Below are 26,278 nucleotides of genomic sequence, written 5' to 3' on the forward strand. Positions count from 1 at the left end.
GCCTCTTGATGAAAGTGAAGGAGGAGAGTGAAAAAGTTGGCTTAAAACTCAACATTCAGAAAACTAAGATCACGGCATCTGGTCCCATCACTTCATGGGAAATGGATGGGGAAACAGTAGAAACAGTGTCAGACTTTATTTTTCTGGGCTCCAAAATCACTGCAGATGGTGATCCCAGCCATGAAATTAAAAGACGCTTACTCCTTGGAAGGAAAGTTATGACCAACCTAGATAGCATATTCAAAAGCAGAGACATGACTTTGCCAACAAAGGTCCATCTAGTCAAGGCTATGGTTTTTCCAGTGGTCATGTATGGATGTGAGAGTTGGACTGTGAAGAAAGCTGAGCACCAAAGAATCGATGCTTTTGAACTGTGGTGTTGGAGAAGACTCTTGAGAGTCCCTTGGACTGCAAGGAGATCCAACCAGTCCATTCTAAAGGAGATCAGTCCTGGGTGTTCATTGGAAGGACTGATGTTGAAGCTGAAACTGCAATACTTTGGCTACCTCATATGAAGAGTTGACTCATTGGAAAACACCCTGATGCTGGGAAAGATTGAGGGCAGGAGGAGAAGGGGATGACAGAGGATGAGATGGCTGAATGGCATCACCAGCTCGATGGACATGAGTTTGGGTGAACTCCCAGAGCTGGTGATGGACAGGGAGGCCTGGCGTGCTACAATTCATGGGGTCGCAAAGAGTCAGACATGACCGAGCTACTGAACTGAACTGAACTGAATAAGGACTTTTAGAAAACAACAAACATATATTAAACAAATTTAAACAAATGTATTTACTATAGATACTTCAAAGCCTTCTGAGCCACCAGGGAAGCGCAAATGTATAAATATGGGTCTCCAACCATATTTGACTCCTGAACTCTTCTTTTAAAGAATATCAGATGGGACTGTGAGAATCAGTGCTACAAAAACATTCTCTTTTCAAGCAGATAAAAGGCAAGAATGGATCCTATTACCACGATGATTTAAAATTATTCTAGAAGTGTTAACCAATACAATAAGAGAAGCTAACAAAACAAAGGATATATATTTTTTGAAAAGGAAAAAGCAAAATCATTGTTGTTTACTGATAATGACTGCCTTCCTAGCCAAACAAGAAAAGTAACTGGAAGACTATCAAAACTAGCAAGAAATCAGCTTTTTACAAATGAACACATAAAATCATTTCCTTTTGTTCCAATATTAGTCCAGTAGAAATTACAATACAGAACAAAAAATTAAAAATTTCTAGGAATAAACTTAAGGAATATGCAGGAGCAGCATACAAAGAAAGCAAGGCAATGCAACTAGAGACATTTTCTGAAAAATATAAAAAATTAAAAATACAAATGTATTAAATGTAAAATAGATAACCAACAAGGACATACTGTACAGCATAAGGAACTCTACTCGATGTTTGGTAATAACTTAAATGGGAAAAAATAGAAAAAGAATAGATACATGTATGTGTATAACTGAATCACTTTGCTATAAACCTGAAACACAACATTGTTAAGCAACTATAGTCCAATATAAAATAAAAATAATAAATAAAAAGGTAGAGGTAACATCTCAAACTGAAAAATCTAATATCACTAACGTATTAACTTTATCTAAGTTAATCAAATTCATAGGATTTCAATGCCATTTTAAAACCTTAGAATGATTAAAAATTTCATCTAGAAAGCTATGAATAACAGCCAAGCACTAAAGATGAAATCATAAAATAAGTCTATATATCAAAAAACAAAAGCCACCATAAACATTACAAAGGAACACAACAAATTGAGGACAATATTTACGTTATATGAAACAAGGAAAACACTTGAGATGTAAAAAAAGGAACAAATAAAACAAGTTAAACCTCCATCATAGGTAATTGTAAGAAATCTAGTCTCCTATTTGATATTTCTTGAAATATCAAGAGACTTACTCTTTTGCATGGTTGCTCACCAACTCCACTCCAAACTCCCACCTGTGTTTTCCCCTATATGGCCTCTCCCACTTCAGAACAACCATCTGATGTCCACATGTTCACAGGAAATTCCATTTCTTATATACACATCTTCTCCCTCAGCCCCACTCCACCCCAAGATAATAACCTCTAGGCTTCAGTAATTTTTATAACTATTAATACTTTTCCTTATAAGGAAGGACCTGGGAAAACAAGTACAACAGAATCATGCTCCAAATCCCATCTCCCTCAAGAGTGAACTCTCCACAATGCTTCCTGCTCATTCTTCCTAAGGTCCTCCAGGCTCAACTCCCACACATATACACTTCTCCGTAAAAGAAATAATTTTCACAGAATTCAGTCTAAAAATGTTGCCTGTCCATGTACATATAAACACATTCAATAAAATGCAAATCAAAACTACAGGAAGAGAGTCTTTCTTTATACAATGAGCAAAGATTAAATAGAAAACCCAGAATTAGGAAGGACATGAGTACTGGCTACTCTCTTACAATAACAAGAGGGAGCATTAAATAGTTCTAGAAGACCAATAGGCATTCAGCATCAAAACACATAAAAATATGCACACTCTGACTCAGAAAATTTATTTCTAGGCATTAATTTTAAGTAAATTATTGGACAAATGCCTATGGATCAGGAATATTTGTTACAATATTGTTTGTAATAGCAATAAAATATATATAATAGAATGGATATTATATAGCCATTAACTATTTGATAGATATTGCTCTATATTAACTGGTTGAAGTGGAGCTTTCCAAAAAGACATATTCTTGGACTTACTCTTCTTAGGGTCTGATTAAGCAGGTGTAGAATGTGTTTGGAGAAGGAAATGGCAACCCACTCCAGTGTTCTTGCGTGGAGAATCCCAGGGACGGGGAGCCTGGTGGGCTGCCGTCTATGGGGTCGCACAGAGTCGGACACGACTGAAGCGACTTAGCAGCAGCAGCAGCAGCAGAATGTGTTTGAGAATCAGAATTTGTTAGAACTTCCTAGGGACTTCTGATACAGAAGAATTCTGATACAGAAGAATTCCCTTATAAGACATGAAAGTTTATTTTGAAGTTACCTGAATTACCATATTGGTTACAGAACTATGGACACTAATGAGACAGAATAAAAGGTCAGAAACAAACAGTTACATATGAAAATAGTTACATGATTTTGGAGGACTATTCCTACTTAGAGCCTTTGTCCAGTGAAAAATTCTTTGTTTATATATCTAAATTCTCAAAGACAAAACTCTATATTCAGAAAATTTTAAATTATGAAATAAAATAAATAAATTTCTTCACCTGTCCCCTTTAAAACATCCAAACAACTCTCTAAATTTATTTTTTGAGTTAAAATGCAAATAAACAGACTTCTTTGAGTTATAGAGTTGGAAAAGACTCCTTTTTTCAACCTAAAATATTAAACCTGAACAATCACCATAGTAGATAATAATTTATAGCAGAAGGACATAGTATTATACCCTATCAACTTACCTACTTTCCTTGTTCCTTCTGAGGGAAAGTAAGCTGGTTAATTCTAGACTAAGTCTATCAGTTCAATATCAGTTCAGCCACTCAATTGTGTCCAACTCTTTGTGACCCCATGGAGTACAGCACCAGGCTTCCATGTCCATCATCAACTTTCGGAGCTTGTTCAAAATCATGTCCACTGAGTCAGTGATGCATCCAACCATCTCATCTTCTGTCTGCCCTTCTCCTCCTGCCTTCAATCTTTCCCAGCATCAGGGTCTTTTCTAATGAGTCAGTTCTTCCCATCAGGTGGCCTAAGTATTGGAGTTTCAGCTACAGCATGAGTCCTTAAAATGAATATTCAGGACTGATTTCCTTTAGGATTGATTGGTTTGATCTCCTTGCAGTCCAAGGGACTCTCAAGAGTCTTATCCAACACCACAGTTCAAAAGCATCAATTCTTCAGCACTCAACCTTCTTTATGATCCAACTCTCACATCCATACATGACTACTGGAAAAACCATAGCTTTGACTAGACAGACCTTTGTCGAGAAAGTAATATCTCTGCTTTTTAATACGCTGTCTAGGCTGGTCATAGCTTTTCTTCTAAGGAGCAAGGGTCTTTTAATTTCATGGCTGCAGTCACCATCTGCAGTTATTTCAGAGCTCAAAAAAATAAAGTCTGTCACTGTTTCCATTGTTTCCCCAGCTATTTGCCATGAAGTGATGGAACTGGATGCCGTGATTTTAGTTTTTTGAATGTTGAGTTTTAAGCCAGTTTTTTTCACTCTCCTCTTGCACTTTCATCAAGAGGCTCTTTAGTTCTTCTTCGTTTTCTGCCATAAGGGTGGTGTCATCTGCATATCTGAGGTTATTGATATTTCTCCTGGCAATCTTGATTCTAGCTTGTGCTTCATCCATTCTGGAATTTCGCATGATGTACTTATATTAAGTTAAAAGGGTGACAATATACAACCTTGATGTACTCCTTTCCCTATTTGGAACCAGTCCGTTGTTCCATGTCTGGTTCTAACTGTTGCTTTTTGACCTACATACAGATTTCTCAGGAGGCAGGTAAGGTGGTCTGGTATTCCCATCTCTTTAAGAATTTTCCACAGTTTGTTGTGATCCACACAGTCAAAGGCTTTGGAGTAGTTAATAAAACTGAAGTAGATGTTTTTCTGGAACTCTCTTGCTTTCTCTGTGATCCAATGGATGTTGGCCATTTGATCTCTGGTTCCTCTGCCTTTTCTAAATCCAGCTTGAACATCTGCAAGTTCTCAGTTTACATACTGTTGAAGCCTGGCTTGGAGAATTTTGAGCATTACTTTGCTAATGTGTGAGATGAGTGCAATTGTGCGGTAGTTTGAACATTCTTGGAATCCCTGGTGGCTCAGAGGATAAAGCTTCTGCCTGCAATGCAGGAGACCCGGGTTCGATCCCTGGGTTGGGAAGATCCCCTGGAGAAGGAAATGGCAACCCACTCCAGTATTCTTTCTTGGAGAATCCCTTGGACAGAGGAGCCTGGCGGGCTACAGTCCACGGGGTCACAAAGAGTCAGACACGACTGAGCAACTTCACTTCACTTCACTTTGAACATTCTTTGGCATTGCCTTTCTTTGGGATTGGAACGAAAACTGACCTTTTTCGGTCCTGTGGCCACAGCTAAGTTTTTCAAATTTGCTGGCATATTGAGTGTAGCACTTTCAAAGCATCATCTTTTAGGATTTGAAATAACTCACTGGAATCCTATCACCTCCACTAGCTTTGTTCGTAGTGATGCTTCCTAAGGCCCACTTGACTTTGGACTTCAGGATGTCTGGTCTAGGTCAGTGATCATACCATCATGATTATCTGGGTCATGAAGCTCTTTTTTGTATAGTTCTGTGTATTCTTGTCACCTCTTCTTAATATCTTCTGCTTCTGTTAGGTCCATACCATTTCTGTCTTTTATTGTCCCATCTTTGCATGAAATGTTCCTTAGGTATTTCTAATTTTCTTGAAGAGATCTCTAGTCTTTCCATTCTATTGCTTTCCTCTATTTATTTGCACTGATCACTTAAGAAGGCTTTCTTATCTCTCCTGGGTATTCTTTGGAAGTCTGCATTCAGATGGGTATATCTTTCCTTTTCTGTTATCTTTTTCTGTTCAATATACCTTCTTCCATTTCTTCATGATCATGATAAAGAGGCAGAATCCATACTTAGATAACACTGTTCAAAGGTAAAAAAAAAAAATGTAAAGATGCCATAGAATATTAGTCTGATAAAGGAATACTTTTCAAGTTAAAACAATGAAGACAGAACTTTGTCTCTTGAATTAATGGTCTTTTATTCAGAGAAATAACTCTTTTACATATAGATAAAACACCAGTAATCACTAAAGTCAGTTCCATCCTTCTGAGGCTTAGAGAGAAAGAAAAAAAGAAAAACCCTCAAAGTGGCTACAGTTTTCAGCACTTTTTACATAGTGGGGCATGTGCCATGTCTAGGTGATGATAGAGTTGGTTTGATAGCCTATGGACTCCTAAGTAAGTCAACTTCCTCCAAGTTTGTCAAGGGTATTAAATAAGCTAACAAATGTAAAGTACTTAAAATGTTCCTGACACATACATAGAAATGACTATGCAAATGTTAGCATCAGCATGTAAGGAAGAAGTATCATGGACCATATTCAAGTCTTGTGGCTTCCTCTATCTACCAGACCGGTTGGGTATAACTTTGACCCTTCTCAGGAATAGCCAGGATTTTATTTATAGATGAAATAAAACAATATCAGGAATTTACTTTGAAATGCTACAGAAAATAAAGCTGTCTACTTAGGAAGAAAAAAAAATAGATTAAAAAAAAAAAACACCAGTATACAGTTAAACACTAATTATATTTCAATATTTCAAACATACCAAAAGTCAGACTAGTGTATTACTATCTAGTTGGATCAGTCAGCTTTATATTAAAAAACCAGAGGCCCCGTTTAGTGGACTGGGTGATTACTAACTTCTCTTGGGAAAATCCCAAGCCCTAAAAGGAAACTGTCTGGATCCCTAACCAAAATGTATCTTAGAACCTGCACTAAGGTTTTACCTTGTGACATTATTCCAGTATCAACCTAGGACTTTTTGTATAGTGGGAGGTCTTATAGTTATACAGTAAGCTAGTAATCCACAAAAATTTCAGTCTAATTTCCTCCAATCCCATCTAGATCATCTTTCAATTCCAGTGAATAAGCAATCTCTCTGAGGCTACTCTAAGAGGCAAAAATCAGTCACCACAGTCTGCTTTCTACCAGCCGAGACATTGATAAGAGTATTTTAAAATGTGGGCCATATCCCCGTTTTCTCCACTTAGTAAGTATATTTTCCAGTGTTGCTAACCAACAAGTCATGAACCCACCTAATGGGCTTTTTCAGATCATTAAGGCCAAGTCATTACTATTATGAGAATTCCGTAGTTTCATTTTCTAAGTCACTGGCTATTAAGTGGAAAACATGCTAAGAGCAAAAGTCTCCAAATTACTATCTTTATTTCCCTTTAACTCTAATTTTAACCAGAGGTCATTCTCATTAAAAAGCCTCTGGGGTCTTTGATAAATGTAAATTTTATACTCCCTGAGAGATCCTTGGCCCTTTGCTGTGGCTGCACTCATGCCAGTCATCCAGCTGCTATCAATTAACATTCCATCGATTTCTCTGTCAGTTTGGGTTAGGCTTGACTGAGTCACAGGTACAGTCTATTTGGCAACATTTTGATTCCACAACGTGCTCACCATAGTAGACTTAGAACCTTTAGTGAAGTTTTATTCAAAAACAAACATTTACTGAGCACTTACTATGTGAAAGGCACTATATATTCGATCTAATTCCAGTGACACAGAACTTCTTTGTCCTAATTGCTGGTTAAGCTAACTTTCTAAAAAAAAGAGATTCTTAAAGTATCATTCTGTGTTAAAGGAAGAATTGTTTTTTTGGCTTTTGTTGAAAAATTACATGAATGATAGAAAGAAAAAAAGGAAAGGAATGAAAGGGCAAGAGGGATAACACAGTAATAAAAGAAACATAAGAATAAGCAGACAAGAAAGAGAAAAATAGCAAGGATGAAAATAAAAACAAAATGACAAAAAAGAAATGAAATAATGAAAAAGGATTAAAAAAGAATAAAGGCAACAGAGAAGAAAAGAGGGGTGAATCAATAAAGAAATAAAGGAAGCAAAAGTATTTATAATTCCTTCAATATGCTAGTCATAGATTTTCTCCTAGTATAATGTACTTTAAAATAATGAATAAAAGATATGTGTATTTTTAAAAATGCACAAATCATTAAATGAATAGTTGATGTGGAAAGGAAGTGAAAATCTTCCAAGGCCCCAAATCACAAAAAGCATGAGCTGAGAGGGTGAGTCAGCACTGAAGCCAAATGTTGCACTAAAACCATCTGTCAGTCTCTGGTGGCCAATGGGAAAAGGGATATAGAAGAAAGTGAGCCCCCTGGAAGATAAGCTCTTAGTGAGCACAACGGAAAAACAAAAAACAAAAGCCCCGAAGAGGTAAAATATAAGAAAACTTCCTTACTTCATACTTGACTCAGGTAAAAGGGAAAAAAAAAAATTCTCTCCTGGAATTTCTTACCAACGTCATAGTTTGCAGTTGAATTTCTATTGGGTGCAAAAAAAAAAAAAATGTATGGAAAGGCCCCACAGTTATGTTGAGCTGCAAACCTAACTCTTTGCAGAGTAGCATACCTTAATTAAACCCAGATTTTGGTAAATTCCTAAGGATGAAGTTCCAAGGCACTTGAGCTCTCATTAAAAGACATTACCGATACTCATAAAGAAACAGAACACTATGAGTCAGAAGCAGAACAAACAACAGACTTCAGAATTATACCTGTAAAGATTAGATATGCTAGAATAATCAAAAATTAAAACAAAATAACTGTTTAATATGCTTAATTAAAGAAGACAAGAAGACAAAAATATGGCAAGGAGCAAGAGTTTATAAAAACTAGTGAGAAGTCATTTTTTGAAAACCACATAAATGTTTAAACTGGAATTAGAAAGAGCAGATTAGACACAGCTGAAAAAAGCCTTTACAAAGTGAATAATAAGGCTGAAAGAATTAAGCAGAATGTAACTCAAGAGATATACAAATAGAAAACAGAAAAAGAAGTTAAGAATCATAGATTATGGACTTAGCTTCCCTGGTCTTAGCTTTGCCTGCAATGCAGGAGACACAAGTTTGATCCTTGTGTCAGAAAGATTCCCTGGAGAAGGAAATGGCAACCCTTTCCAGTATTCAGTTCAATTCAGTTCAGTCGCTCAGTCATGTCCGACTCTTTGCGACCCCATGAATCACAGCACGCCAGGCCTCCCTGTCCATCACCAACTCCCAGAATTCACTCAAACTCACGTCCATTGAGTCAATGATGCCATCCAGCCATTTCATCCTCTGTTGTCCCCTTTTCCTCCTGCCCCCAATCCCTCCCAGCATCAGTCTTTTCCAATGAGTCAACTCTTCGCATGAGGTGGCCAAAGTACTGGAGTTTCAGCTTTAGCATCATTCCTTCCAAAGAAATCCCAGGGCTGATCTCCTTTATGATGGACTGGTTGGATCTCCTTGCAGTCCAAGGGACTCTCAAGAGTCTTCTCCAACACCACAGTTCAAAAGCATCAGTTCTTCAGCACTCAGCTTTCTTCACAGTCCAACTCTCACATCCGTACATGACCACTGGAAAAACCATAGCCTTGACTAGACGGACCTTTGTTGGCAAAGTAATGTCTCTGCTTTTGAATATGCTATCTAGGTTGGTCATAAATTTTCTTCCAAGGAGTAAGCATCTTTTAATTTCATGGCTGCAGTCACCATCTGCAGTGATTTTGAAGCCCCCAAAAATAAAGTCTGACACTGTTTTCACTGTTTCCCCATCTATTTCCCATGAAGTGATGGGACCAGATGCCATGATCTTCGTTTTCTGAATGCTGAGCTTTAAGCCAACTTCTTCACCCTCTTCTTTCACTTTCATCAAGAGGCTTTTTAGTTCCTCTTCACTTTCTGCCACTTAGGTGGTATCATCTGCATATCTGAGGTTATTGATATTTCTCCTGGCAATCTTGATTCCAGCTTGTGTTTCTTCCAGCCCAGCGTTTCTCATGATGTATTCTGCATATAAGATAAATAATCAGGGTGACAATATACAGCCTTGATGTACTCCTTTTCCTATTTGGAACCAGTCTGTTGTTCCTGCCTAGGAAATTGCATGAACAGAGGAGCCTAGTGGGCTACAGACCCTAGGGTTGCAAGAATATGTCCACTGTTCACAGATGACATAATAATATGCACAGAAAATCCTAAGGACACCACCAGAAAAACACTACTAGACTTCATTAACGAATTCTGTAAATTTGCAGGTTACAAATTACACAGAAATGTGTTGCATGTCTATATACTAATAATAAATTATCAGAAAGAGAAATTAAGAAAACAATCCATTTACAAGTGCATCCGAAAGAATATAATACTTAGGAATAAATCTAACAAGAGAGGTAAAAGAACTATATTAAGAAAACTGTAAGACAATGATGAAAGAAACTGAAGAAGACACAAAAAGATGGAATGATATCTCTGATCACGGACTGAAAGAACTGGTACTGTTAAAAGGACCATAATCCCTGAGGGAATCTATAGATTCAATGCAATCCCTATCAAAATATCAAAGCTTTTTTTTTTTTTAACAGACTAGAACAAACAAGTTTTAAAACTTCATGGAAAAACCAAAGTTCCTGAATAGGCAAAATAATTTTGAGAAACAACAGCAAAGTTGGAGGTATCACATGCCCTGGTTTCAAACTATACCACAAAGCTACAGTAATCAAAATAATATGGTACAGGCACAAAAACAGATACATAGATCAATAGAACAGAATAAAGAGCCAAGAAATGAATCCATATTTTTATAAGCAATTAATCTATGACAAAAGAGGCAAGAACATACAATGGGGAAAAGATGAAAATTGGACACAACATACAAGAGACTCAAACTGGACTACTTTCTCACACCAAATAAAAAAATAAACTCAAAATGTAAGACCTGATGTAACTTAAATATAAGACCTGAAACCTTAACATTCCTGGAAGAAAACAGACAGTACATTCTTTGACATCAGCCTTAGCAATATTTTTAATATGTTTTTGTTTTTATTCCTTCAGGCAAGAGAAACAAAAGCAAAAATAAACAAATGGGCTACATTTAACTGAAACATTTCTGTACAACAAAGGAAACCATCAACAAAAATGAAAAGGTTGTCTACTGAACTGGAAAATACATTTGCAAATGATATATCTGATAAGGTGTTAATATCCAAAATACACAAAAAATTCACACAACTTATAATCAAAAAAACAACCTGTTTAAAAACTGGGCAGACCTGAGTAGACACAGTTCCAACAAAGACATATAGATGGCCAAAAGACACATGAAAAGATGCTTAACATCAATAATCATCAGGGAAATGCAAATCAAAACCACAATGAAATATCACTCCACACTTATGAATGGCCATTATCAAAAAGACAACAAGTAACAAGTGTTGGCAAACTCCAGGAGATAGTGAAGAACAGGGAAGCCTGGCGTACTACAGTCCACAGGATTGCAAAGGGTCAGACACGACCAAGTGGCTAAGCAACAACAAACAAATGTTGGCAAGGATGTGGTGAAAAGGCATACTTTTATAGGTAGCCACTACAGCAAACAATAAGCAAGTTCCACAAGAAATTAAAAATAGAATTACCATATAATCCAACAATTCTAATTCTCAATATTTCTCCCCAAAAAACCAAAAACACTAATTCAAAAGGATATATGCACGCCTATGTTCCTTGCAGCATTATTCACAATAGCCAAAATGTGAAAGCAATCTGTCTCTCAATGAATAAATGGACAAAGAATTGGTATTGTGTATGTATATACACACACAATATTATATATGCATATAAATATAATGGAATATTACTGTCATAAAAAAATGAAATATTGCTATTTTGCAATATGGACCTAGAGGGTATTATGTTAAACAAAGTAAGTCAGAGAAAGTCAAATATTATGATTGATTTTTACATGGAATCTGAAAAACAAAGTACCAAGCATAACAAAACAGAAACAGTGTCATAGACACCGAGAATAAACTGGTGGTTGCCAGAGGACTGGAGGTGGGGAGGGGGATACCTGATATAGTGAGAGAAATCAAGAGGTGCAAACTTTCAGTAAAAAAATAAATGAGCTTGGGGATAAGAAGTTCAGTGTGGGGAATACAGTCAAAAATAAAGTAATATCTTTATATGATGACAGTAACTAGACTTATTGTGGTGATCATTTTGTAATTTACAGAAATATTGAATCTTGTGTGTCAAGAACATGGCCTTGTAGGTCAATTATACTTCAAAATACAAACAAACAAACTCAGAAAAAAAAACAAACAGATTTTTTTCTGTGAGATTTGTGGTTACCTGAAGCAGTGGAGGTGTGGGTGGGGATTCAGTGAAGGCAGTTAAAAAGTACACACTTCTAGTTATAAGACATGTGAGCACTAGGAATATAACATACAACATGATTAATAAATTAATACTGCTGTACGTTAAATACTAAAGTTGTTAAGAGAATAAGCCCTGAGTTCCATCACAAACAAAAAAACATTTATTTTCTTTTATTTGGTATCTATATAACATGATGGGTATTCACTAAACTTACTGTGGTAATAATTTCATGATGTATGTAAGTCAAATCATTAAACTTATACACCTTATACAGTGCTGTATGTCACATATCTCAATAAAACTGGAAGAAAAAAGGTTTTATAAACCAGGAAGGAATAAGAATCCTAAATGTATCAATATAATAAGATAGCTTCAAAATATATAAAGAAAAATTGACATGACTACAAGGAGAAATTTATCAGTTCACTGTCGAGAGATTTCACATACCTATAAAGTTCACAGACTGAGTGAACAAAAAATTTTAAGGACACAGAAAATTTAAGCAAAATTTTAACATATTTGTCAAGTTTAATCCAATGATCACATATGGAACATGGACTTCTGAAATGGATAATATACATTTTTTAAAAACACACATGGAACATTTGACAGAAAATGGCAAGATAGAGAGTATAAATTAATGCTGATAGAAAAAGAAGTAGAGAGGTAATTAACACCACTTCCCAGGTTCTAATCTCGCCCTAAATACTAACTATAGCCATTCTTGGACTACAAGAAGATCAAACCAGTTAATTCTAAAGGAAATCAACCCTGAATATTCATTGGAAGGACTGATGTTGAAGCTCCAATACTCTGGCCACCTGATGTGAAGAGCCAGCTCATTGGAAAAGACCATGATGCTGGGAAGGACTGAGGGCAAAAGGAGAACAGGGTGGCAAAGAATGAGATGGTTAGATAGCATCATCAACTCAGTGGACATGAATTTGAGCAAACTCTAAGAGCCAGTGAGGGACAGGGAAGCCTGGCACGCTTCAGTCCATAGTGACTGATGAAACAACAACAGCCATTCTTTTTAAGAATAAATCTTTACAGAATCTCTGGGTGGAGGGACTTCAGAGTTGTCCACTGCAACTCTATGCCTGACACAAAAGTCACTGCAACATTCCCCTAAAACCTTAATCTAGCTTTTGTTTAAGCCTCTCCATGATGGGGAGCTGTACAGCAGTCCTGGGTGGCCCTGTGTTTCTAGCCCCTCCCTGCCTTTAACCAGCTGGCATGCCTGCAGGTGAGTCACTCTTTCACTGCAGCAATTCAACTGTATCTCAGTCATTATCTAGTTTGTGGACAATGGCACAGGATGGGTCTGGTGATGATGTAAGAAATTCTACCCAGACACCAGATCTTACATGTAGGTGACAGGGCCTATTAAAAGCAGTTGTATAATCATGCAATGCAATTATGTGGAGTTTCAGGATAATGTGGTTAGCCTTTGTAAACCCCTCTCAGAGCTTCTTGCAACCTGGAATACAAGGAATTCAACTTTTGGACCAGCAGAATACATACCCATCTCCCATTAATACTTTCTGAAATTTATAAAGAAAAACACATATAATGAGAAACAGCAAAAGAGTGCCCCATCCTTTCCTATGCCCAGGTACTGTCCTCCAGGGACAACAATTTTCAGTTCCTTTATCTGTGTTTTCAAGTCTTTCCTCTAGTTTCTAAATAACATGTTTATACTGATGCTTTTAATTTTTTTTAGTGTTACATTTTATTTCCAACTATGGAAAATAAAGTTTTGGCTCACATACTCTGCCTGTCCCTACATATATATACTTTTTCTCCCTGATAATCTCAGTATAACTGTTTATTATTCTTGCTTATATCAGTGTATTGATTATTATAATCAAACAAATATTATTCAGGAATGAGCTTATAGTATACAATAGATCTCCTTCCACATGCAATCTTGTTTTCTCTAAAGGATACACTGTCTTTTACAACTCCTCAACTTTTTAAAAACATACCTCTCCTACTTCATCCACAATTCTTCAACAGAACTAAAAATACTGTCTCAAGCTCAACTCGGCAGATATTCTTTAAGTTCCCTTTTTCTTTAAGAAAGAAAGAAAAGCTAACGTCTCGGCTATTGCCATCCTTTCCCATTATTCCAGACTGATTCCACTCTAGGCTTGTACCATTGTACCATTGGAACTTCCCTTCACAAGCACCCTGTGAATATCCTTCCTTCTCCACTGTGTTGCATTAGATCCTTGTTCCGGAGTCTGTGTTTTTCACTTTGCTTGTCAACTTGCTTTGGTGAAGCATATCTCATACTGGGTTTGTTCTTTTATTTGAGGTAAATTTGCATTATTCACTTTATTGACAGGCTAAGTATTGAATTATGAATTGAAAATCATTTTTCCAATTTTGAAGGCACTGTTCCACTGTCTTCTAATTTTACTCATTACAACTGAGAAGTCTCATGCCCTCTGATTCTTGATTCTTATTCTGTGATCTCTTTTTATAATATGTGGACATTTCTATGAAAATTCAGAAATAATATGTCAAGTAGGAACATTTATTAATCTAATAGCTTCATGTAATTTACCCATTAAAATCATACTTTATAGAAATATTTAAAGTCATGATAAAATTACCTGACAAAAGAGAGAATATATAATATTTTAAAATCCTGAAAGTATTCATCAAAATATTAAAAGTGGCACTGCCATACGATGACATCTGTGGAGCTTGCTTTTTCAGTAACTTCTTGTTCTGAACGAATGACTGCGTTACCCCCAAATTAATATGGTGACACTCAAGCCTCCCCCCAATTCTATGATGGTTCCCAGGTGGTACAGTGGTAAAGAATCTGCCTGCCAATGAGGGAGGTGCAGTTTCGATCCCTGGGTTGGGAAGATCCCTTGGAGGAGGGTATGGCAGTCCTCTCCAGTACTCATGCCTGGAGAATCCCCATGGACACAGGAGCCTGGCGGGCTACAGTCCATGGAATTGCACAGAGTCAGACATGACTGAACGACTGAGCACATAGCAGTAAGAAGAGAATTTGAGAAGTAATTAGGTTTAGATGAGATCATGAAACTGGGGCCCCCATAATGGGAGTAAGTCCTTATAAGAATAGGAAGGGAGACTAGAACTTTCTCTCAATTGACATGTGAGAACACAGAGAAGGCAGCTGTCTGGAACCAGGGTTCTTAACAGGAAACAAATCTGTCAGCACCTTAGTCTCGGACTTCCCAGTCTCCAGAACAATAAGATACATATTTGCTGTTTAAGCCACCCAGTCTATGATATTTTGTTATAGCAGCCCAAGCTAAGATACTTCCACATTAAATACATTTCTGCAAGCTGTGTTTATTTTCACAGTTGGGTTTGAAAGGTGTCCTTATGCCACGTTAAAAGTCATCTTTACAACAGTAATAAATGTCATTACTTATTAAATCAATAAAGGAGCATATTAATATAAATCTTTATAAATGTCATTTTAATCATATTTCCAATATTTTTAATAAACATTCTAAACATATAGCAAAGTTAAAGAAATTTATCAGTCAACAACTACATATCTACTACTTAGGTTATACTAGTAACATTTTACTATACTTGCTTTATCACATACCTATCCATTTATGCATTCCTCTAGCCATACATTAGAGCCATACATTGGAGCTGAAGCTCCAACACTTTGGCCATGTGATGCGAAGAGCTAACCCATTGGAAAAAGACTCTGATGCGGGGAAAGATGGAAGGCAGAAGGAGAAGGGGGTAACAGAGGATAAGATGGTTAGATAGCATCACCAACTCAATGGACATGCTGCTGCTGCTGTAAGTCACTTCAGTCGTGTCCGACTCTGTGCGACCCCAAAGACGGCAGCCCACCAGGCTCCACTGTCCCTGGGATTCTCCAGGCAAGAATACTGGAGTGGGTTGCCATTTCCTTCTCTGACGCATAAAAGTGAAAGTGAAGTCGCTCAGTCGTGTCCGACTCTTGGCGGCTCCATGGATTGCAGCCCACCAGACTCTTCCATCCGTGGGGTTTTCCAGGCAACAGTACTGGAGTGGGGTGCCATGCCAACGGATATGAATTTGAGCAAACTCCAGGAGATGGTGAAGGACAGGGAAGCCTAGTGTGCTGCAGTCCATAGGCTTGCAAAGAGTAGGACATGATTTAGTGACTAAACAACAACTAGCCATATATTAATCTCTCTTAATTTTTCATGCATTTCAAACAAATAGAAGACATTAATATAGGTAGTCAGATAGGTACCTCCAGGATCAGCAGCACTCTTCATCCACCCTGTAGTCATTGTTGTTTAGTTGCTAAGTCATGTCCAACTCTGCAACCTCATGGACTGTAGCCTGCCAGGTTCCTCTGTTCATGGAATTTTCCAGGCAAGAATACTGGAGTGGGAAGCTAGTTTCTACTCCAGGATATCTTCCCAACTCAGGGATCAAACACGTGTTTCCTCGTCTCCTGTATGGGCAGGCAGATTCTTAACACTGCATCACATTGTATATACGTCTCTTTAAAGGTTGTAGCTTGCATATTATCAACTAGAGCTTAATACTGTTTATATTACTTTTCTTTCAAGATAAAATTCATATATACTGACATGTACAAATCTGTAATGTACTTTGAGTTTTGAAAAATGCATACGTCTGTTCAATCCAAACTGCTATCAAAATATAATATCACTGTAACACTTCATGTAAAATGAACAACACTCATAACCATTTAGGTCTACCTAACAGTCATTTCCATCCTTTATGCTATAATTGTCATATGTATAATATTACACCTATATACAGTTGACCCTTGAACAACATGACCCCTTGTGCAGCCAAAAATCTGTATATATCTTTGGCTACCCCCCCAAAACTTAACTATTAACTTAACTTAACCTGCTATTGACCACAAGCCTCACCGATAACATAAGCAGCTGATGAACACATATTTTGAAAGTTATATGTGTTATATACTGTATTCTTACCAAAAAGCTAAAAAAAAATCATTAAGAAAATATAAGGAAGAGAAAATACATTTATAATACTGCACTATATTCATCAACACTGTAAGTTTACATCAATTGTGTACCAAGATGAATTACCTGTAAGTACCTATATCAATCCTGTCTTATATGATACAAAACAGTGTAAATGTTATATGTATTTCTAATTAGACATCAAAAATAAAAAGATAATGTGAAAAATAAATTCATATGTATTTATAGGTATAACATTTCTTGCACTGTTAACAAAAAAAAGCAATATTATTTATAGAAGCTTTATAGTAGCTGAGTATAATGGATACAATTGCTTCATAGTAGCCTAGCCTATCGGAGAAGGCAATGGCAACCCACTCCAGTACTCTTGCATGGAAAATCGCATGGACAGAGGAGCCTGTTAGGCTGCAGTCCATGGGGTCGCTAAGAGTCGGACACAACTGAGCGACTTCACTTTCATTTTTCACTTTCATGCATTGGAGGAAGAAATGGCAACCCACTCCAGGGTTCTTGCCTGGAGAATCCCAGGGATGGCGGGGCCTGGTGGGCTGCTGTCTATGGGGTCACACAGAGTCGGACACGACTGAAGCGACTTAGCAGCAGCAGCAGCAGCAGCCTAGCCTATACACTAATGAATATATCACTATAAAATTTTATGATATATACTATTAGTCATATTCATAATATAGTATCAGAAACATTGTGATACTTTTTTTTTAATGAAAAACCAATTACCTATGATGATAGGCTGATATACAGTTTCACCAATTACAAGAGAGCAAAGTATCACTCACTTCATGTTTTTGTAAGGATAGACTAGTATCTACATATATTTTACGCATTTGTGACATATCTAATTTTTTCTTTTTTTTTTTTTTTTGCTATTTCTAGGCTGTACAGTTCATCTGTGAGTTTTCTCAAATTGTTTCAAAATTCTTCTAAATTTTTCTAATGTATTTATTGAAAACAATCTGCATATAAGAGGAACTACACAGTACAAAACCATGTTGTCAAGGGTTGACTTTCCCTTACAAGCCCATGAGACAATAAGTTTTGCTCAAAATCGTCATGTATTTTAAACAAACTAAAAGAAAAATATTTTATATTTACCAGTTCTAGTGTTTTCCCTTATTTCCTTCCTTCGTTTCTTTCTTTTTTTTCTTCCCTTCCTTTCTGAAGAACCAGGTTTCCATCTGAGCTTATTTCCCTACAACCCATAGAACTTCTTTTAGCATTTCTTGAGTGGAGTTATGCTGACAAGGTCTCTGAATGTCCTTAGCTTTCTTTTATGTGAAATGTCTTTATTTGCCTTCATTTATTGAATAATATTTTTGTTGATATCCAATTTGGGGCTGACAGGTTTTTTTTCCCTAGTATTTCTTTAAAGATGTTGTTTAACTGTCTTCTGTCCTTGTTTCTAAGATTTCAGTACTCATTCAAATCATTGTTCTCCTATATGTAATGCATTATTTTTCTCTGCTGGCTTTCAGGATTTTCTCTTTATTCTTAGTTGTCAGCTGTTTGATTGTGCTCTGACTTGAGGTTTGCTGAGCTTTTTTTTTTTTTAATATAAATTTATTTATTTTAATTGGAGGCTAATTACTTTACAATATTGTATTGGTTTTGCCATACATCAACATGAATCCACCACAGGTGTACACGTGTTCCCCATCCTGAACCCCCCTCCCACCTCCCTCCCCATACCATCCCTCTGAGTCATCCCAGTGCACCAGCCCCGAGCATCCTGTATCATGCATCGAACCTGGACTGGTGATTCGTTTCTTATATGATATTATACATGTTTCAATGCCATTCTCCCAAATCATCCCACCCTTTCCTTCTCCCACAGAGTCCAAAAGACTCTTCTATACATCTGTGTCTCTTTTGCTATCTCTCATACAGGGTTATCATTACCATCTTTCTATATTCCATATATATGCATTAGTATACTGTATTGGTGTTTTTCTTCCTGGCTTAATCACTCTGTATAATAGGCTCCAGTTTCATCCACCTCATTAGAACTGATTCAAATGTATTCTTTATAATGGCTGAGTAATACTCCATTGTGTATATGTACCACAGCTTTCTTATTTGTGACATTGTACAGGAGACAGGGATCAAGACCATCCTCATGGAAAAGAAATGCAAAAAAGCAAAATGGCTGTCTGGGGAGGCCTTACAAATAGCTGTGAAAAGAAGAGAAGTGAAAAGCAAAGGAGAAAAGGAAGGATATAAGCATCTGAATGCAGAGTTCCAAAGAATAGCAAGAAGAGATAAGAAAGCCTTCCTCAGTGATCAATGCAAAGAAATAGAGGAAAACAACAGAATGGGAAAGACTAGAGATCTCTTCAGGAAAATCAGAGATACCAAAGGAACATTTCATGCAAAGATGGGCACAATAAAGGACAGAAATGATATGAACCTAACAGAAGCAGAAGATATTAAGAAGAGGTGGCAAGAATACACAGAAGAACTGTACAAAAAAGATCTTCACAACCCAGATAATCACGACGGTGTGATCACTGACCTAGAGCCAGACATCCTGGAATGTGAAGTCAAGTGGGCCTTAGAAAGCATCACTACAAACAAAGCTAGTGGAGGTGATGGAATTCCAGTGGAGCTTTTCAAATCCTGAAAGATGATGCTGTGAAAGTGCTGCACTCAATATGCCAGCAAATTTGGAAAACTCAGCAGTGGCCACAGGACTGGAAAAGGTCAGTTTTCATTCCAATCCCAAAGAAAGGCAATGCCAAAGAATGCTCAAACTACCACACAATTGCACTCATCTCACACGCTAGTAAAGTAATGCTCAAAATTCTCCAAGCCAGGCTTCAGCAATATGTGAACCGTGAACTTCCAGATGTCCAAGCTGGTTTTAGAAAAGGCAGAGGAACCAGAGATCAAATTGCCAACATCCGCTGGATCATGGAAAAAGCAAGAGAGTTCCAGAAAGACATCTATTTCTGCTTTATTGACTATGCCAAAGCCTTTGATTGTGTGGATCACAATGAAATGTGGAAAATTTTGAAAGAGATGGGAATACCAGACCACCTGACCTGCCTCTTGAGAAACCTATATGCAGGTCAGGAAGCAACAATTAGAACTGGACATGGAACAACAGACTGGTTCCAAATAGGAAAAGGAGTACGTCAAGGCTGTATATTGTCACTCTGCTTATTTAACTTATATGCAGAGTACATCATGAGAAATGCTGGGCTGGAAGAAACACAAGCTGGAATCAAGATTGCCGGGAGAAATATCAATAACCTCAGATATGCAGATGACACCACCGTTATGGCAGAAAGTGAAGAGGAACTCAAAAGCCTCTTGATGAAAGTGAAAGTGGAGAGTGAAAAAGTTGGCTTAAAGCTCAACATTCAGAAAATGAAGATCATGGCATCTGGTCCCATCACTTCATGGGAAATAGATGGGGAAACAGTGGAAACAGTGGCTGACTTTATTTTGGGAGGCTCCAAAATCACTGCAAATGGTGACTGCAGCCATGAAATTAAAAGATGCTTACTCCTTGGAAGGAAAGTTATGACCAACCTAGATAGCATATTGAAAAGCAGAGACATTACTTTGCCAACAAAGGTCCGTCTAGTCAAGGTTATGGTTTTTCCTGTGGTCATGTATGGATGTGAGAGTTGGACTGTGAAGAAGGCTGAGCGCTGAAGAATTGATGCCTTTGAACTGTGGTGTTGGAGAAGACTCTTGAGAGTCTCTTGGACTGCAAGGAGATCCAACGAGTCTATTCTGAAGGAGATCAGCCCTGGGATTTCTTTGGAAGGAATGATGCTAAAGCTGAAACTCCAGTATTTGGCCACCTCATGCGAAGAGTTGACTCATTGGAAAAGACTCTGATGCTGGGAGGGACTGGGGGCAGGAGGAGAAGGGGACGACAGAGGATGAGACGGCTGGATGGCATCACTGACTTGATGGACGTGAGTCTGAGTGAACTCCGGGAGTTGGGGATGGACAGGCGTGCTGCAATTCATGGGGTCGCAGTCGGACACGACTGAGCTACTGAACTGAACTGAACTGAACTTTCTTATCCATTCATCTGCTGATGGACATCTAGGTTGCTTCCATGTCCTGGCTATTATAAACAGTGCTGCGATGAACATTGCGGCAAACGTGTCTCTTTCAATTCTGGTTTCCTCAGTGTATATGCCCAGCAGTGGGATTGCTGGGTCATAAGGCAGTTCTATTTCCAGTTTTTTTAAGGAATCTCCACACTGTTCTCCATAGTGGCTGTACTAGTTTGCATTCCCACCAACAGTGTAAGAGGGTTCCCTTTTCTCCACACCCTCTCCAGCATTTATTGCTTGTGGACTTTTGGATAGCAGCCATTCTGACTGGCGTGAAATGTAAATCTATAATTTACACAAAATTAGGTGCATTTTGGCCATTATTTCTTAAAATGTTTCTTTCCATCTCATTTGCCTTTTCTCCTCTCTTCTGGGTTGCAAAATATACACATTAATCTTTTGATATTATACCACAAATACCTCTTTTTTAAGTGTTTTTGCTCACTGTCATTCAGATTAGATATCTGTTGATCTACCTTCAAGTTCAGTGACTCTTTCCTCTATCATCTCCTTTTGCTATTAAGCCCATCAAGCAAATTTTACATATAAAGTAATTTTTAATATGTTTTGCTCTTTCCATGGTTTATTTCCTTACTGAAATTTTCTATCTTTTCATTCACTGTAAGTATATTTTTATACTTTTTACACATTTAAATCATTATGTATAGTTATAATAGTTGCTTTATCTGAAGGACTTAATCTTCAAAATATACAAACAGCTCATACAATTTTCCACAACAACAACAAAAACACAAACAACCCAACTGGAAAATGGGCAGAAGACCTTAATAGACATTTCTTCAAAGAAGACATATGGATGGCCAAGAGGCCCATGAAAAGATGTTCAACATCACTAATTGTTAAAGAAATGCAAATTAAAACTACAATGAGGTACCACCTCACACCAGCAAGAATGGCCATCATTTAAAAGTCTACAAATGCTGGAGAGGGTATGGAGAAAAGGGAACCCTCCCTTACTATTAAGTTGGTGCAGTCACTATGGAAAAACAGTGCGAAGGTTCCTCAGAACTTCCTCAGAACTTCAGAAAGTTCCTCAGAACTAAAAACAGAATTATCATATGATCCAGAAATCCCACTCCTGGGAATATACCTGGACAACACCATATTTAAAAGAGATATAATCACCTCTATATTCATAGCAGCACTATTCACAATAACCAAAACATGGAAACAACCTAAACGTTCATTAACAGATAACTGGGTAAAGAACATGTGGTACATATATATTAATACAATGGACAACTACTCAGATATAAAAAAAGGATGAAATAATGCTATTTGCCAGCAACATGATGCAACTGGAGATTACCAAACTAAGTGGAGTAAGTCAGAAAGATAAATACCATGATATCACTTATAAAGTGAAAGTGAAGTCGCTCAGTCGTGTCTGACTCTTTGCAACCCCGTGGACTGTAGCCCACCAGGCTCCTCCACCCATGGCTCCTCCACCCATGGGACTCTCCAGGCAAGAATACTGGAGTGGGTTGCCATTTCCTTCTCCAGGGGATCTTCCTGACCCAGGGATTGAACCCAGGTCTCCCGCATTGCAGGCAGACGCTTTAACCTCTGAGCCACCAGGGATGCCTGGTGGCTACATATAAGATATCACTTATATGTTGAATCTAAAATAAGGCATAAATGAACCTATCTAAAGAAAAGAAACAGACTTACAGAAATAGAGAATACACTTGTGGTTGCCAAGGGGAAGGTGGGTGGGGGAAGGAAGGACTCGAGCTTGGGATTAGCAGATGTAAATTATTATATATAGGATGGATAAACAAGGTCCTACTGTGTAGCACAGGGAACTATTCAATATCCTATGATAAAGCATAATGAATCAATATCCTATGATAAACCAAAATGGAAAAGAATGTAAAAAATAATGTCTATATGTAAATGAGTCACTTTGCTACATAGCAGAGATTGCACATTGTAAATCAACTATAATTCAATAAAATAATCCTTGTCTTCTGATTCCAACAACTAGATCATATTTGGTATTACCTATGTTTACTGTTATTTTTCTCAATAATAGATCTTATAGTGTATTTCTATTATGTTCAATAATTTAGGGTTTTATCCTGGACATTTGTAAACATTATCTGGGGAAAATGTATCCTACTATGTTTCTCAGAAGAGTATTACTTTTTGTTTGTTTTCTGTTTGGTTGGTTTAGTAGATGGATTTAAACTATTAAAATCTAGTTTCTTGGGCACTAAACTCAAATTTCAGTTCAGATGTTCTTTTCTCATTTAAGCTACTTAGACTCTGGCCCATTCAGGCAGAATTTGAGATAACAGAAGTTACACAGAAGTTTAGGTTCCCCTCTTGGCTTTCTCACTGCTAAGATTCTTCTCTAAGTTTCCAGAGGCTGTGCGTGCTAAGTCATTTTAGTTGTGTCTGACTCTCTGTGACCCTATGGACTGTAGCCCACCATGCTCCTCTGTCCATGGTATTTTCCAGGCAAGAATACTAGAGTGGCTTGCCATACCCTCCTCTAGGGGATCTTCCAGACCTAGGGATCAAACCTGTGTCTCCTGAATCGGCAGGCATATTCTTTACCACTCCACCCACTGGGAAGCCCTTTAATTGCCCCAAGTGGCCAAATGTAGTATGCCTCGAAGCTAAAAGCTTAAAAAAACCAAGAAAATTCATTCTTTGCTATTTCCTTCTTCCAAATGACAATTTGTCACCATAACCTGTTTAATTTTGTTCAGGTAGCTTTTGCTTGTTCATTTATTTCATTTTGCACAGAGTTTAGAGTTGTTATCTGTGGAAGACCAGTCTATTAGAATCTTAGACATTTTTGAAGTGAATCAGCATTGTGAAGATTTTCATGCTTTTATGAAAAAATATTTTAATATATTTCCTACATTGAATTAGAATTACTTTTATATAGCAAGTTTTAAAAACTATTAGTACTGTATCTCAAATAGAAATTTCCAATACCAAAAAAAAGAAAGTTTATGTTTATCTGGAGAGCAGGGGGAGGCAGGAATTCTTTGAAGAATGATGGTGAAGGTTTTAGGAGAATAAGCAGAGCTGAATATTACAATAAGAATTCAGACTATAAAACAGAAATATCTCTAAACCAAAAGACACCTCTGAGCAGGTATTGCCCCATCAGCACTAGCAAAGAGGAAGCCAAACAGGTTTACCTGGTCAGTATGTCCATCTCTAGGTCCTTGTTAACACTTAACCCTCCCTTCCCAGTGCAAGCCCCTCCCCACCAGAGTGCTCAGAACCCGTAATACATTTACTGAATTTAATTCCCAATTTCCTCCAAGACATAATTCTTTCCTCAGTTAACAAGCATCTGAGTGGACATGTCGGCTACTTCAGTGGAAACCAGAGGTTTACATGTTCCATATTGCTATTAGTAATGAGAGGTTCAGTTAGAAACCAACTGTGTGATCTTGGGTGAATCATTTCCCCTTTCTGGGTCTTGGTTTCTTCGCCTGCAAAATAGGAGTATGTACTGAAATACCTGCAAGTTTAGTTTTTTAACTTTGAAATTCCAAAGAATTGTATAGAAATTTGTTGAGACTAAGAGAACTCCAAATTTAAGTTTTTTACCTTTGAAATTCTAAAAAGTTGCATAGAAATTCTGTAGAACATGAACATGCTTTAAAGACATTTAAAATTACTTTTTCCTCTAAAATCTGCTATCCTATAGCATACTTATGGTATCGTGTGCTATATAAAAATCCACTAGAGGGGAGTAAAACATTAGATGACAGCATACTACACCTCAATTTGGATATCCTATATAAATTATATTTGTAATTACTGCCTAATGTCTACTGTCCCAGACCAATCTCACTTAATTGCTTTAAAATACAAAAATGTGAGGGAATCACAATTTCCATGTGGAAATTTTCTATTCTGTGGAATAAAGCCCTAAGCCTGGGGCTAGGGATTCTCTGTACTCTTGCTAATGGAACAAGAGCAGTTCCTGAGAACCACAGTGCCTGTTTTATCTCTAGATTTCTTTTTATTTACAACTGGGTTACAGTGATCAAAAGATGCCCTGATTCTTAATTCAGAAAAGATATTTCATCCGAACAACTTATTCTTAATGAAAGTGCAGAGCAACTCCTGCGTTTCCAACACTTGACTAGTAATATGTAAAGAGACCTCAGAACCTTAACTGTGTTTCTAGTTCTTTGTACCGTGAAGGCTGAAGGAAAAATGTCTTAGGTGGCGGGGGTATTCCCTCACATTAAGATGATTAGAGACCCCTAACCCATAGGTTTAACATTTTTACTTTCAAGAACAATGATTTTAACATAATTAGTTCATCTTTTCTTTCAGAGTAGTTTAGGAGACCTTGGCTTCTGGTTTTTATTATTGGGGAGTCAGTTTCAAGGGACAGGAAGGAGGAACAGAGGAAGGAGAAGGAGGGTGGTACCTTGGTAGGGCTCTACTGGAGACTCAGCTCAGAGGACTAGATATTAGAAGAATCTAGTCACACACGCGTTCTCTATTTCTTCAGGGTTTCATGATTTTTTAAATTTCCTAGTAGTTGCAGAATGACAAAGTAGAGAAAGCATTAACTTAGGGGTCAGACAAGCTCTAGATAGATGAACTAACTTCTAACTCTGTGACCTGGAACTATTCATGCAATCTTTCCAGAGTCACAAAATATGAAGCAAGACTCTTCAGTTACAAGACAGAAATCCAACTCAAACTATGTTATGTGGACAGTGTCGCCAGGTCTGCCTCTCTGTCTGTCATTTGATTCCAGAGTCACTGTGTTGCATTTGATCAGTATATGCTTTCCTTCACTTGGCTAATGGAAGAGGATCTCAAAACTGACTTCATTTCAGAAAGACAATGTCTTTTTCTTTCAACAACCATACATAAAATCCTAGAAGGAGACCGACTCCCTAAGCTTGAGTCTTAATGTGCATCCCTATCCAGGTCTAAGTCACGTGCCTACCTTTATGACCAAGGAGAGAAGATTAATGACTAGGATTGTCAGTTAAAATATAAGATGCCCAAATGAATATGAATTTCAGATGAACAAGTAATTTTTAGTGTGAGTCCCATGCAATATTCGGGATATACCTACACTAAACAAGTATTTTAGTTTATTTGAAATTCAAATTTAAATCCTAATTGTGTCCACGCACTATCTGGGACATACTTACCTGATCTGCATGTGAGTAAGCATAGGAAAGTTCAGAAACTCACATGTATGTCATGTAAGTTTCG

At 37.3% G+C, this 26,278-nt stretch overlaps 1 protein-coding gene across 1 annotated transcript in view; it reads right to left on the reverse strand.

Annotated features, from left to right (window-relative positions):
• Positions 1-5,530: 5,530 nt before the first annotated feature.
• Positions 5,531-26,278, reverse strand: part of CEP152 (centrosomal protein 152) — a 143,405-nt gene continuing 122,657 nt past the window's right edge. Inside the window, exon 26 of the mRNA XM_044924992.2 lies at positions 5,531-5,650. Coding sequence (XP_044780927.2) covers positions 5,586-5,650 — 65 coding nt within the window. The 3' untranslated portion in view covers positions 5,531-5,585. The remainder of the gene's footprint in view (positions 5,651-26,278) is intronic.

The sequence above is a fragment of the Bubalus bubalis genome, chromosome 11, assembly GCF_019923935.1.
Source record: "Bubalus bubalis isolate 160015118507 breed Murrah chromosome 11, NDDB_SH_1, whole genome shotgun sequence".
Lineage (NCBI taxonomy): Eukaryota > Metazoa > Chordata > Mammalia > Artiodactyla > Bovidae > Bubalus > Bubalus bubalis.